Source organism: Augochlora pura, chromosome 9 (genome assembly GCF_028453695.1).
Source record: "Augochlora pura isolate Apur16 chromosome 9, APUR_v2.2.1, whole genome shotgun sequence".
NCBI classification, from domain to species: Eukaryota; Metazoa; Arthropoda; class Insecta; order Hymenoptera; family Halictidae; genus Augochlora; species Augochlora pura.
Genome location: NC_135780.1, coordinates 4,184,858 through 4,199,599, shown reverse-complemented (window position 1 = coordinate 4,199,599; position 14,742 = coordinate 4,184,858). Strand labels below are relative to the sequence as shown.

The window sequence follows — 14,742 nt, the reverse complement described above, 5'->3', positions numbered from 1 at the left end:
AGGAGAAGATAATAGAGTGATAATAGTAGAGATGAGTAGCTGGGAAAAGAAGCAAGAAGTCATGACGAAAAAAAAGGAAGCTTGGCACAAAGAGGATATACATAGAGCATGACTTGACGGAAGAAGAAAGGAGAGTACAAAGATTAATAAGGGAGAAAGCAAGGAAACTGAAAGCGGAAGGTATGCAGGTAAAAATAGCATATAGGAAATTGAATATTCAAGGGAAATGGCATTATTGGAATGTGGAAACAGAAAAACTAGAAGTAAAGCAGGGTTTTTAAAAGCAGCCTCACGAAAAGATAAGGAAGTACAGGCAAGCGGTAAGGATGGAGGAGAAGGGCAGGGAGTAGCTAGTAGTAAACAAAGGTCAGGGGAGGTGGCCAAGAGGGGAAGACTTCTTTGGTGGAATGTAGCAGGGGTAGGAAATAAGGATAGGGAATTTTGGAAATTCGTCGATGGGTATGATTTCGTAGGGCTAACGGAGACATGGGTAGAAGCGAAAAGATGGGAAAGCTTAAAAAAGGTCTTGCCAAAAGGGTGGGACTGGAGATGCCAGTTTGCAAAAAGAGAAAAAAGAAGGGGAAGGGCGCGAGGGGGTATAATAGTAGGAATAAGGGATGGATGGACTGTCACGGAAGAATGTAAAGAAGAGGAAGGTATGCTGGAAGTGAAAATTGAAATAGAGAATGAAACGTGGGACGTGTGGACAATTTACAACAATAAAAGAATAGAAAAGATAATAAAAGTGTTAGAAGAGAAAGCGGGAGAAGTAAGGGAGGAGGCACTAATAATAGGAGGAGATCTGAATGCTAGGACGGGAAGGGAGGGCGGCGTTTATATAGGGGAATCGCAGGAAGAGCAGAAAAATAGAAAGTCGAAAGACAAAATTAAAAATAGAGAAGGAGAAAGAATACTGCGGTTGATAGAAGAAAGGGGTTGGAACATTTTGAATGGCAATGTACAAGGAGACGAAGAAGGGGAGTACACGTGTATAGAAAAAAGAGGTGCATCAGTGATAGATTACGTAATTGTAAATGAGTTAGGTTGGGAAAGATCGGAAAAATTCTGGATAGGGAACAGGATTGAGTCGGATCATCAACCTCTGTGTTTGGAAATATATGCAGTAGCAGGGAAAAGACAAGCAGAGGGAGGGAAACTGGAGAAGGAAGTAGTGTGTTGGAGCGAGGAAGCAGTGACAAAATATAAGGAACGAACGGGTGGAATAGTATTTGAAGAAGGAGGGGGAATAGAAGAGGAATGGCGAAGGCTGAAATCAGCGGTGAACAGGTGGATGAAAAAGAAGAAGATAGTGACAAGGAAGTGGAAAATAGGGCAAAAATTTTGGTGGGATAGGGAGTGCACCAAACAGAAAAGGAAGGTAGATAGGTGGCTAAGGAGATGGAGGAAAGGTAAGATCCAAAGAGAAGAATATGTGGAAAGGAGGTCGGAATTCAGAAGACTCTGCGAAAGTAAAGAAAAAAAGAGAAAGGAAGAGGAAGAGAAGGAAATAAGATTGGCAAGGACAGAAAAGCAAATATGGAAATACATTAATAAGAATAGAAAGAGGAAGGGAAAAGTGGAAAATAATATCACGTTGGAGAAGTGGAGAGAGCATTTCATGACGTTACTTGGGGGGGCTGAAGAGAGAGTAAAGGGAGAGGAAAGAGTGCTCCAAAAGACAGAAGATACGGAACCAGAATTGACGGAGGAGGAAATAGAGGAACAGATAAGGAACCTGAGGAAGAAGAAGGCGGCAGGAGGGGATGATATCCCGAACGAAGCGTGGCTGTATAGTGAGGGTGCGACGAGGAATAAGCTAAAAGAAATGATAAAGAAGGTCTGGAACGGAGAAGGCTTCCCGGAAGATTGGAGGAGCGCGGGCATTATCGCCATTTATAAAAAAGGGAATGCAGAAGTACCGGAGAACTATCGAGGTATAAGCTTGCTCTGCACAGCTTACAAAATTTACGCGGCCATCTTAAATGAAAGATTGAGGAAGGATGTGGAAGAGAAGGGCATTTTGCCAGATACGCAAGCGGGGTTTCGGAAACATAGAGGGACGATCGACAATGCGTACATACTACAGCATGTGGTAGAAAGGGAAACGATGAAAAAGAAAGGAAAGGTGTACGCATTGTTCGTAGATTTAAAAGCTGCTTTCGACACAGTGAAGAGAAGTAAGCTCTGGGAAGCCATGGCAGAGAGGGGTGTGAGGAAAGGACTAACGGAAAGGATTAAAGAAATATATACGGAAACGAGAAATGTGGTGAAGACAGACGAGGGAATGACTAAAGAGTTCTGGACAGGCGAGGGACTGAGACAGGGTTGCCCGCTCAGTCCCTCACTGTTCACTATTTTCTTGGCAGATATGGAAGAGCACATGAGGAAAGGCATTTTGGGGGGGATCGACGTAGGGAATCTTAGATTTTGGACTCTGGCATATGCAGACGACGTGGTACTAGTGGCGAAGAGAGAGGAGGAGTTAAAAAGTATGATGAAGAGATTGGAGAGTTATCTGGACAGGAAGGAACTGAATCTCAATGTGGAGAAAACGAAAGCAATGATATTCCGAAAGGGGGGAGGCAAGAACAAGGAAACGCAATGGAAATGGAAGGGAAGGGAGATAGAGGTGGTACAGGAATTCTGTTATCTGGGGATAATATTCCAGAGGAACGGTAATATGGATAAGCATATTAGAGAGAGGGCGAAGAGGGCAAACGTAGTTTTAAATCAGGCATGGGGCATTGGGGAGAGGATATTTAAAGATAATTTTAGAATGAGAATGTTCCTTTTTGATATGTTGGTACTGGGGGTGTTATTATACGGAGTAGAATTATGGGGGTACAGAGAAAGAGAAGCAGTAGAGCGGGTACAATTAAAATATATAAAGTGGACACTGGGCCTAGATGTTACTACGCCAAGTTACATAGTGCTGGAGGAGACAAAGAGAGTGAAAGTTAGCGTGTGTACAGGACATAGGGCTATAAGGTTTGAGGAGAATTTGAAGAGAGGTGGTGAAAGAAGAATTGCGGCAGAGTGTCTGAAGGAAAAAGAGAGAAATGAGGAGCTGAAAATCAAAAGCAGAATGGAAAGGGAGGAATATTTTAAGAGGAATGGATGGAGCCAAGAAGGTGTAAATCGGTTGAGGGATAGTGGAGAAGATGTGGGGTCAAGGTTGAGGAATAGAGATGTAGAGGTGCAGCAGCAGAAGCAATTCCGCAAAGTGGCACAGTCGAAATTTAACCCGCGGTACCAAAAAATAAAAATCTGGGTTCTTCCAGAGTACCTGAGCAGGGAAGGTAAAGGAGGATGCCAGAAATTAGTAGCGAGAGCAAGATGTGGAAATATGGAAAGATGGAACAGATATTGGGAGAAAGAGGAAGAAAGAAACTGTGACCTGTGTGGGGAGATGTTTGGGACACTGGAGCATCTCGTAAGAGATTGCAGGAAAACGGAAAGAGGAGTGACGATCGAGGAGGTAGTAAGCGGTAGAAAGAACGAGAAGGTGGAAGAATGGCTGGGCAAGGTAGATAAAAAGAGAAAAGAAAGGGCAAAGGAGAAGGCTTTATTAGGATTTTAGAGTAAGAAACGGTTTTTAGGCAGTAGGTATATGAGATAAGTGTGTGAATGAAAATGTATATAATGAATGAAAGGTTAAGATAGAATTGTAGAGTTAGGTTTGTGTAAACCAAGTCCTATTTCTTGGCCGTGAGGCTGAAAATAAATATTATATATATATATTAAAAATTTAGTATTTCTAGTATTAATATTAAAAATTTAATATTATTAATATTAATATTAATAATTTAGTATTACTAATATTAATATTGAAAATTTAGTACTATTAATGTCAATATTAATAATTTAGTACTACTAGTATTGATACTAAAAATTTAGTATTTCTAGTATTAATATTAAAAATTTAGTATTCCTAATATTAATATTGAAAATTTAGTATTACGAATATTAATATTAATAATCCACTATTATTAATCTAGTATTAGTAATACTACTATTGATAATTTAGTATTATTACCACCGAAACATCAAACAAACTCTAAAACAAACGTTGCAAGTTTAATTACTTTCCAAGATAATTATTACATGAACAAAGCTTAGATTTAAAAATAACCCTATGCACTCGAAGCCATTTTAATTATCAATCTAATATAATTGTTCTGTCTTCTATTATTTCCACTTACGTTTCTATATTTTCCCAAGATATTTAACTTTATTTCAATCTAGAAAAAATAAATAATATTCATATTAAAATAGATCTTGCGCGAAATCTTTATCGCGAGTCGTTATCACAGTGCAACGGGTTAAGCGAAGCTGTACCGGACAGTTTCAACCCTTTCGCAAATAAGTAAACAAAATATAAATCGCGACGAGTCGCGGTCTCGCTGCCCGCGTTCTCTATTCGTCATTGCGTTCGCGACGCCGCGTCACAATAGGGTAATCTCGAGCGCCACGCGGAGCCAGATATTCCATTCCCGGGCTCCAATTTCCATTCGTGGCCACCATAAAGGTGCCATGTACGTAGCCCGGAATATCAACCAGAGAACGACCGGGGAGTGCCGCTCGATCTAGAAAATACTAAATCCCTTGGAAGACCCGCGCAGGTTCCTCTTCTGTATCGAGAATCGATGAACAATAAAAACAGAAATGCAAAGTGCACGGGTCGCGTTCCGGAAAAAAAATTTTGTTACGCCGCCGCAGACGCTGTCCCTCTCCGGTTGCCGATGCCCCACGAAATGCACCGCCAAGGATCGGCGGATCTATTGGATAAGTTATTGCGACGTAATAAATATTTGCTGAGGCAGCTGCGCCGACGTAGAGTGCAATAGTGCGCTATGGGGCGAGTTATTCGGAAGAATTTGCTGGACCATTGCTAAGGGATAGATATCTATATATTGTGAAGCAAATATTTCGAATCCGAGAATCTTATCGTCGAAGAAAGGAAATTTTCCGAATGTATTATTAATATTATTTTTAATGCGGACACGTTGGAATCGTTTGGAAAGAAGACAAAGTATTCTTAGAAACTATTTTTCGTAAATTAGATACAATAATTATCATATCGAATGAAAAATATTTAACGATTCTTCCCGTGAATAAATGAATTTTAATAAATAACTGGCATTCATGTAATGCGTTACACGTTGATGTAAACGATTCTTTAAACTTCGTAAATGCGCAGCTGCCGTAAACCCATGAAAATGGTTCTACCGTTTGAAAAGCACTATCTTTATGGTGATTTTCTCAATTCGCGTAGACGTCGCCAATCGAAGAACGATGGCCGGCAATCCCGGCATTCTACGCGACCGCCACTGCCATCAAAACTGATGGGGTCGTGTCGACGGCCAATCAGAAGCAGGCCGCCGCAGCGTCCGTTCACCTAGACTGCAACGGTCCCAGCGCGACGCTTTTCACAAAAGCAACCCCCTTGGCGCACGTATCGCCAACCTTCGAGTTCGCTTCGTTCCCGAAAAGCAAACGGAAGACTGCTCGTAGAACGATCTCCCATTGTGATCTAGCTGGTTCCGCGCACGTACGCGGATGAACTATCGGGAAAAGCGATAGTGGGACCGGCTGAAAAATTCGCGCGCTAGATCGCGGCCGGTGGAGAACGGGGCGTTAGGCAGCGGCGCGCGCGGAATAGTAAAATGACGGTGTTGCGACGACCGTCTAAGATAGCGTTAACGCGATACGGGACACGGCGAATTCCGTGAGGGTGGCGACGACGAGACCGAGGAAATATAATATTCTCGCGGCGCGGCGCACCGCCTCGCCGCAAGAAAATATCGCGGCGCGACAAATTTTCTCCTGTTCCGTCACGTACCGCGTTAGGCGAGTTAAAGCGGCTGCCGCTGCTGCTGCTGCTGCTGTTGCGTCAGGTAAATATTAATACCGCGGAGGGCGAAATATCGAGCGATTTCCGAGGGCAATAAGCATCGAGCCGTTCCCATTGTCGAAGCTATCGCCGATTTAACCGGTCCGGATTAGATAACACGATCGTGGTAACAATAGACCGGCATCTACCATAAACGTGGCTTGAATTTAATACTTGTTCCCTCCAACGATCGCTCTGTTGCTCGTTTTTATTTACTTGTGGTTTCGTATTGTTTAACCCGTTGCGCTCGAATGGTGACCACTAATATTGTTCTTTCACCCTTTAAAATCATTTTTATAGCAACAATGTTTAATTTTAGAAAAATTGTTAAATATGGCACAGTTAGTATGAATAACGAGAATTAATTTGGTATATATAAAAAACACTTCGTCGCTCAAAATAAAAATACTATAAGACAGAAAATTATTTTAGATTTAGAGCTAAAATAGCTTCGGGTGCAAAGGGTTAAATATGTTGATCATGTGCTTTATTTATTGTAGCTTTTATTTTCTATTGTAGCTTTCATTTTTTATTGTAGCTTTTATTATTCATTGCAGCTCTTATCTTTTATTGTAGCTTCTCTTTTATTCTAGCTTTTATCTTTTATTGTAGTTTTTCTTTTACCATATAATTTCCTCCCTTCTTTCTTCATGAATTTTTCCTGTTGATTATTTCAATTGTTTGATCATTTACCTGAAATTTACTGTTTAACGTTTGTTTAATAGTCATTTGAGGCACGCGGTAAATGTGTTATTGAAACAAGCGGTTTATGGAATTATTGTCTATGAAACAGTAATTATAATTTCATTTCAATGCTCTGCCTATCGGTGGACTTCGTAATAAACCACTTAATCGACGGCAATTCCATTGATAATTCGACAGGTTATTTGGATTAATATTACGCGACAACACCCTCTGAAATTGTTGTTTAAAAGATGTCTTGTTTTACGGACTACTTAAACTATAAAACTTTCTTTTACTTATTTCGATAAGCGTCTTTATAGAAAAAGAACCAGATACTTTGATAAATTTAGATAATAATATTTAATATGTTTAATGATGAAAATATCTGGAAAAATTTTAAAAACTCCACTGAGAACAATTTAACAAGTTTAAAAACAATTAAATAGAATTCAATAAGGACATCGTGATAAAGACATTTAAACGTATAAAATTATATAAAACTGCATAGAACTATAGAGCAATATGATTATAAAATTATACAAAGCATAAAGTTGTGGAAGCAATCAAAATGTTAAAAATCGACAAATTAACGATTAACAATTAAATAGAATTCAATAAGGACATCGAGGACATTCAAACGTATAAAATTATATAACCCTGCATAGAACTATAGAGCAATATGATTATAAAATTATGCAAAGCATAAAGTTGTGGAAGTAATAAATTTGTTAAAAAGTCTAACGGGGGAAGTTCCTCGTGTTCGGCGCAGGCCGAATAAAATCGCGTCGCCCGCGGTACAGTCTTGGAAATAGGAACTCGTGCCAAGACAGTGCATGTTTTTGCCCGTCGTTCGGGGATTACAGAATTTTTCGAAGCATCGCGGCGCGTTCCCCCGTTCAATGGAAACTAGAGCATGGGAATATAAAACTGCTGCTCGCATTCAATCCCTCCCGTCCTCCTCCTCCTCGTCATAACTGGAAACCGAACCAGTTCTCCAATTATGCACACCAAGCCGTCGGATAAAACTGGTTCTCCAAACGTATTATTTGGATCTCCCGCGGGGTGGTGGTGCATCCGCGGCCGCAACCCGCTATTAAATTCTTCAATGACCACCGTACGCGGCGCGTTGACAATATCCTGAACAGGGGCGCGCTGTCGGAAACACTCCTAACATCTTCAATAGCGCGGCGAATCAAATGTAAACGTTTGTTAAACAGTAACAATGGTTAAAACGTTCGAGGTATTTAAATATCTGTGTCTGTACGATTTGTAGGATAAATTGTAACAAGATAAGAGTGAATTGTGATAAGTATAGCAATATGAATTGTACTTGTGTGATCTGAATGTGGTAAATATCTAAATTTGTATTTAAATATGTATACCATATGATTATAATTGTACTTTATAATTATATTATATTATATTGTAATTACAAGAATACAGTAATGTGTGTTACACTCATATAATTTAAATGTAGTAAATATCTAAATTTGTATACAGATATTATATGACATAATTATAATTACACTTATAATTATATTATATTATATTTTAATTACGAAAATACACTAAAATATATATATTAAACTTACATAATCTGAAAGTAGTAAATATCTAAATTTGTATACAATAAATATATATGATATAATTATAGTTGTATCAGAAAAAAAATAGTCATTTGTCACAATTTAACATGATTAACTTTGAAATAGATGTATGTAATTATAGAAATTACGTTTTATCAAAACTTATCCAGTTAACGTCTCAACCCTTTGCACTTGAATGGTGACTCTGAGGCACCACTAAAATATTGTTATGGTACACTTCCAAAATAATTTTTACAGTATGAAAAATTAAATTTCAAAAATTATTAAAAGTATAACTGTTATCGCGTGAATTACAAGATTCAATTTCATATGCATAAAAAACATTTTGCCATATAAAATGTCGATGCTGTACGTCAGAGAAATTATTTTAGAATTACAGTAAAAATGGCTTCGAGTGCAAAGGGTTAATACTTTCTATGGGGGATGTATAGATAGAATATATACAACATAGACACCAGCACAGTTCGTCTCGCGACAATTATACATATCCGCGAGAAATTCTAAAAATGTCTAGAAGATTATAAAAATATCTATAAGAATATAAAAATTCTAAAAAATTATTTTAGAATTGCAGTAAAAATGGCTTCGAATGCAAAGGGTTAATACTTTCTATGGCGGATGTATAGATAGAATATATACAACATAGACACCAGCACAGTTCGTCTCGCGACAATTATACATATCCGAAAGAAATTCTAAAAATGTCTAGAACAGAGGCCAGGTAATTATTCAGCGGTTCGAAGGTACGGTAAACGTAGCCGTTCGAAATTCCCGCAGACTGCATGTTCCCCCCATTAATGTTAGCTTACCTGGATCGCCGCCGGAATTAGCCCGCAGAGACGGGAAACTGCCATAAGCGTCCGCAGGCTGATCACGGCGGGCCGCGTGTGTGTGCACGCATTCGACGCCGCCCCGGGATACGGTTCCCCCCCTCCCTCGCCGTTTCGCCGTATCCGCTCGTTGAATTACAACGAATAATCCCGCAAAGTGCGCCCGAGTGCACCGGCAAACAAGCGTGCCGCGATCACGTTGCATCCCGATGCGGCCGCGATCCCCGCCGCGCCGTAACCATCCCGTCTTCGCGGATCGAAAACATTATATCCTGCTCGGGGCGCACGTGCACGTGGCTGCACGCACGGAATTCGAAGGCGATGAATCGATCAGCTAACCGGGACCGGAAAGAGAGACATCGGAGAGGGAGAACGGCGACGAAACGGATGGAATAAAAGAGGAAACCGCACGAGAGGGTGGAAGGCAACGGAGGGGGCCGCGATAGAGGGAAAAAGGCGGCGCGGATCGGGAGAACTCGCGCGACGATTATTCATCAGGGTAAACAAGTCGTCCGAAAGCGATTACCGTGTCCTGATGCCGGCCAATCGTTCCTCGATTTGCATGCTGCGAAGTTGTTCCTCGGTAACCGTTGCATCGTTGTAACGCGCCGATTGCATTTTAACACTCTTCCATGGTCGATGAGATCGACGTCGTGAACGATGGAGACATTTACCAGCGTGAAAAATATTATACACGCGTTTAATGCGCCAGAGTGCACTTTTGGAGCTATATTATGCGCTTAAGGTGCATTATTGCCACTATACGATGCGCTATCAGTTTTTAATAATTAATTCCGAGATGTTTGAGTCGAGTAGTAAAACACGTTCGATGCGCTCGAGCTTTATAATACACTCAGTTGCATTCCTCGATCATTATAGCGCGTCCAGATGCAATCTTGATGCCTTGTAATACACTCGGGTATATTATTGGATCATTATAGTGCACTCAGATGCGATGCTGCAGCTTTATCATGCAGTCAAGTGCAGTCTTGGCTCGCAGTATCGCACTCAGACGCATTCTTGGAGCTTTACGGTGCGATTAGATGCGTTCCCGGTGGTTTTCAATTAACTAATTGAGACGAGTAGGATGCTATTATTCTTTTTAATTATTTTTGTTGCGTCGTTTCGCTTCGGAGTTTACGAGTTGTTTAATCTGCTGGCGAATTAAGCGGGAATAACGTCGGCGCATCGTTTTGTTGAGAAGATCGCAGGGTTGGGCTACAGGGGTTGAAAAATGGAACATGATTTACCGGAAGTTCCTGGGAGTCATGGGAAAAAGAGAAGCCGACGTTCCGCGAAACATTTTTCATGCTTACGTATAACGAGGCTTGCGATATATTGGCCGCGCGGAATATTTATATCTGACGGTCTTTTCAAAAAATACCACCGCCGCGCAAACTTTACCATTTATGGGATAGTTCGGTAGATCCAATTTCGAACGGCGGAATCGTTCGACGTACTTCGTGCACGTCGAATAAGCAAACCTTTCGATCCGTTTCAGAGGCCTTTCTTTTGTCGTTGTGATCATGAGGCGAGATTGCAGAATTCCCTACACAAACTATCTGCTGTTCTGATATTTCATTTTGTACATTTGGAAAGTTATAGTCGAGGAATGCAATAGAAATTTTGTCACGATGCAATGGCAATTTACTGCTAAGTGAAAGCGACGATAGTAAGGCCCCTCACTCGCATAAGTTTATTTAGCATGCGATTAAAATTGTGAAAGCATAAGTTTAACACTGTGAAAGCATAAAATTGAAATGGTAAAAGCGTGAGTTCAAAATTGTAAAAGCGTCAGATTAAAATTTTAAACATTTTCATTCAATTTCGGAACACAATGGTGCCTCATTATTTTACAAAAAATATAAAACATTTTTGCTGAAGCAACAGTGCACAATGTTCAACGAATGATTTTCACGTGTTGCTTCGTTAAACAAATTTCTGCACCAATTTCGATGAAATATCTGCGAGTGACAGTTTTCGAAAAACCATTCGACACGCGTGTTCTTTTAACAGCCAACATTTTGTTCCCAAAAATTGCGAGGGCTGTTTTCACGTTGTCGGCGTCGATGATAGCCAATAAAAAAAACATACGCGTCAAATTAAACCGTGAAACTACCCCTCGCAGTGATTCCATCGAAAGCGACGAGTATGAACAGTGTTTCTCGTTAAAAACAATTATTTCTAAAATAACAATATACAGTCACGAGCAAAAATGAAATTTCGTCGCTAGCATTAGCGAACAACTAGATTAACAAATTCGATAAAGACGATCAAAATCCAGCGAAGAATCTTTAAATAAAATCTTGACACAGTAACATACGTTCGAAAATGAAATTTCATCGCCAGCATTAGCGAACACCTAGATTAACAAATTCGATAAAGACGATCAAAATCCAGCGAAGAATCTTTAAATAAAATCTTGACACAGTAACATACGTTCGAAAATGAAATTTCATCGCCAGCGTTTACGAACGCCGAGACTAATAAATTCGATGCAGTGAAACGATAAATATCCAGTAAGGAATCTTCAAACAAAATCTTCAAACAAAATCTTCAAACAAAATCTTCAAATAAAATCTTCAAAGAAAATCTTCGAATAAAATCTTCAAAGAAAATGTTCAAACGAAATCTGACGAAAGAAAGGTTAAAGTTAAAAATCGAACGGCGCGTCTCGCATAGTTTAGGAGCATTCCGCGCGCGGTTCGGGGAAGGACGTTTACCCGCGGAAGTCGGGAGGGCAGAGGCCGGCCGGGTCAGGAGGCAGATTAAGCGATGATCGTTCGCGACAATTCCGGGGAAGCAAACAGCGGCGCGGATTAACCGCGTTTACGCGTCGAATCGATACGCCGGCGGAGACAGCGGCCGCTCTAATTGTAAGCGTTCCGGCGCGGTGCGTCGCGACATCGGTCCACGGAGCGCAAACACGACCCTGTGTTTGCGCTTGTAACGCGTTTCGGCCGGAGTGCGCGCGGGGTAGTCCGGGAGTCGCGTGGCGATTCTAACAGGTCCCGAAAATCCGACCGCGCCGCGCGCGCGCGCGCCGGGACGTATTACACCGCCGGTACGTGTTATCCGGCTTAGTCCCGCAAACAGGACGAGGGTGCTCGGGGTTGCAAACATAACCCGAATGCAATATGCATGCCGGCGACGTGACGCGCGTCCGGCAGCCGCCGCCGCCGCCGCCGAAAGACTTCCGATATTCTTGTGGCCGTCCGCGTCGACGCGATCGAAACCGCCTCGACCCGAGAACGTCCTCGCCGATCGCCGAAATAAAATGGCTATTTAAACGTATCGACGAACAGCGAGACACCTGCGGGCTTCTCTTAATTATTTCATTCCCGCAAGCTGTTCGGGACGGATCGTTCTATAAATCACGAGCAAACAGTGCCGCACGACGCTCTCGGTCCAGTGTTTCGCAGTTAAAGATGGCCGATAGTATTTGTTTCGTTCTTTGTTTTACTTAGTCGTGTGTGCTGGTAGAAATAGTCTTTGTTGTTGAAGAAGAAATGAAGAGGAGGAGATTTTATGTAAATATAGTGAATGCAATTTTGTAATATCTGATATAATAGATGTATGTAAGTATAATGAAATAGTATAATTTCTTTTTCTTAAACATGTATATATTGTGTTAGGATTAAGACTTGCTTCGAGGTATAATAAAATTTTACATATATATATTATATACTTTACACCTTTGCTAAATTTTATTATACTTTAAAGCGAGTTACAATGTTAATATAATATGTATATGTGTAATAAAAAGAAGTTATATATATTTTTTTCATATACAGAGTATATTAAAATTATTATAATACCGGGAAATAATGGGTTGCTTAAATAAATCTCTAGCCGCGTATTTAACGAAAAATCGAAGGTGCTGACACATTATAGAACCGTGTAACGTGTTCCATTAATGAAAGAATTATACATGGATTGGGAAGTTGTACGGGGAAAGTTGTACGGTCAAGTGGTCCGTTTTGTCGAGTCTTGTACAACAACGTCGGTATTGCGTGTCCTAGTGAACAAAAGAGTCGTTGATCGAATGTTGTTAACTGGTCCAGAATCCATTGAAAACCTGTGCTACATTGTCTTGAATTCGGAACCCAAAAACTTCGTTCACTCACGTAAACATCCATCAACCGACTTCACTCCCGAATATCGACATATCCTGCACCTCAACACCCTTTCTAACAAGAGACGACGACCAACCCGACAATTCGAAGAAATCTAAAACCATAAATATATGTGCAAGATATTTAAAATTGTGTTCGATAATTTTATCTTCTCCCGTAACTTTACGGGGTGGTAATTAATAAACTGATTGCTATAATTCGCGATTAGTACGAGATGCGAGAAAAGTCTTCGAACAAAAGACACTTGTTTTATCCAAATCCATCGCGTGGTATATTGTTCGTTAATTGTTTAAACAATTGTAAAAATTTCTAACCAAATAATCGACATTTCTCTTCGCTTTTATATCAGATTCGAATAAAAGAAGTAACTTTTGTTTAAAGATTTTCTTCATATTTTGAATAATTTGCTAATTATAGTAATAAAACAGTCGATGGTTTGGGGGTTAATTTCCAGCCCTCAAAGCGAAACTACGTACAAATCTGCATTACATGCTCGAATATCCGAGTCGATTGTCGTCCCTTCCAAGTAAAACGCAACGAAAACAGGTGGCCAGGAACAGTCTCACTCGAACACTTGTTCCCCCCCATTAGTCAAAGGGTCTCTCCCATACGAAGCCATTTAATCAATCAGCAGTGCATGCGTCAACCACCGGAACAGATCAGACTGTCCCCAGAACACGTCCAAGGACCTCGCGACCTGCATGCCGTCAACGCCAGCTTTCCGCATTGTAGATCCGCAAGCCCGCCACCGGCTTCCCTTTGATCGATAGATCGTTAACCGGCGCCGTGTCTGCTCTATTCACAGGATCTAACGTACGCGGAGGGCGGCCACAACTGGCGGAGCATAATCTTCTCGCTGCTGGTCATCGGGTTCGTTATCGCCGGGATCGTCACGGCCATCTACCTTCTCGGGTGAGTTTTCCGGGCCGTTTTTCCGGCCCTACCCTCGCAGATCCTGTATCCCGGAGGGGAGGGGGTGGGGTCTATCACGGCCTGCGATCTCGACCGTGGAGAACCGTGAAGCCCGCTGCGAAAGGCGGCGGCGCCGGGTTCCACGGAGGCCGAACCGTTAACGAGCCCACCGGATCACCGTCGACCGCTCTCCGCGAAATTAATCCGTTCCCCTTATCCACGGGAATCTGCCGATCCTTTTAGCGACGCGATCCGTGACCCGTGCCGAGGAGTATGACCCGAAACGGATCGGATCCGGCTAAGGATTTTACGAGGGAACCAAGTGGATCGGTGATTCGAGCTGGTTCTATGAATGGCGCCATTAAAACCTCGAACACCGGTTGTTCGTTCCTCGTAAAAACGATTATGCCGTCGCTTTCTGGGAACGCTGGGAGGTCAGGCAACGGGATTGTTCTCCCGAAGATAATCATGCTTGTGTCTGTATAGTTATCTTTTCTGGATTGAGACGAAAATGATTTTTTAGAGTCGTTCGAGAGATTCGTACTGTCTTAAGGCGTTCATTGATGTCACTGTTTCGTAGATAATGTTTTATTAGGTATTTTGTGAGTTATTTAAATATTTTAATGGACGAAAGTTGTGGATATTGTAATTATTTATATAGCAACGTGCGGAATAGTCGT

The 14,742-nt window shown here is 41.3% G+C and overlaps 1 protein-coding gene across 2 annotated transcripts in view; it reads left to right on the top strand.

Annotated features, from left to right (window-relative positions):
* LOC144475042 (inactive dipeptidyl peptidase 10) overlaps positions 1-14,742 on the top strand; it is a 176,873-nt gene that overhangs the window by 141,423 nt on the left and 20,708 nt on the right. For both annotated transcript variants that reach the window (XM_078190566.1, XM_078190564.1), the window contains exon 3: positions 13,956-14,062. In XM_078190566.1, the coding sequence (XP_078046692.1) occupies positions 13,956-14,062 (107 nt within the window). The remainder of the gene's footprint in view (positions 1-13,955; positions 14,063-14,742) is intronic.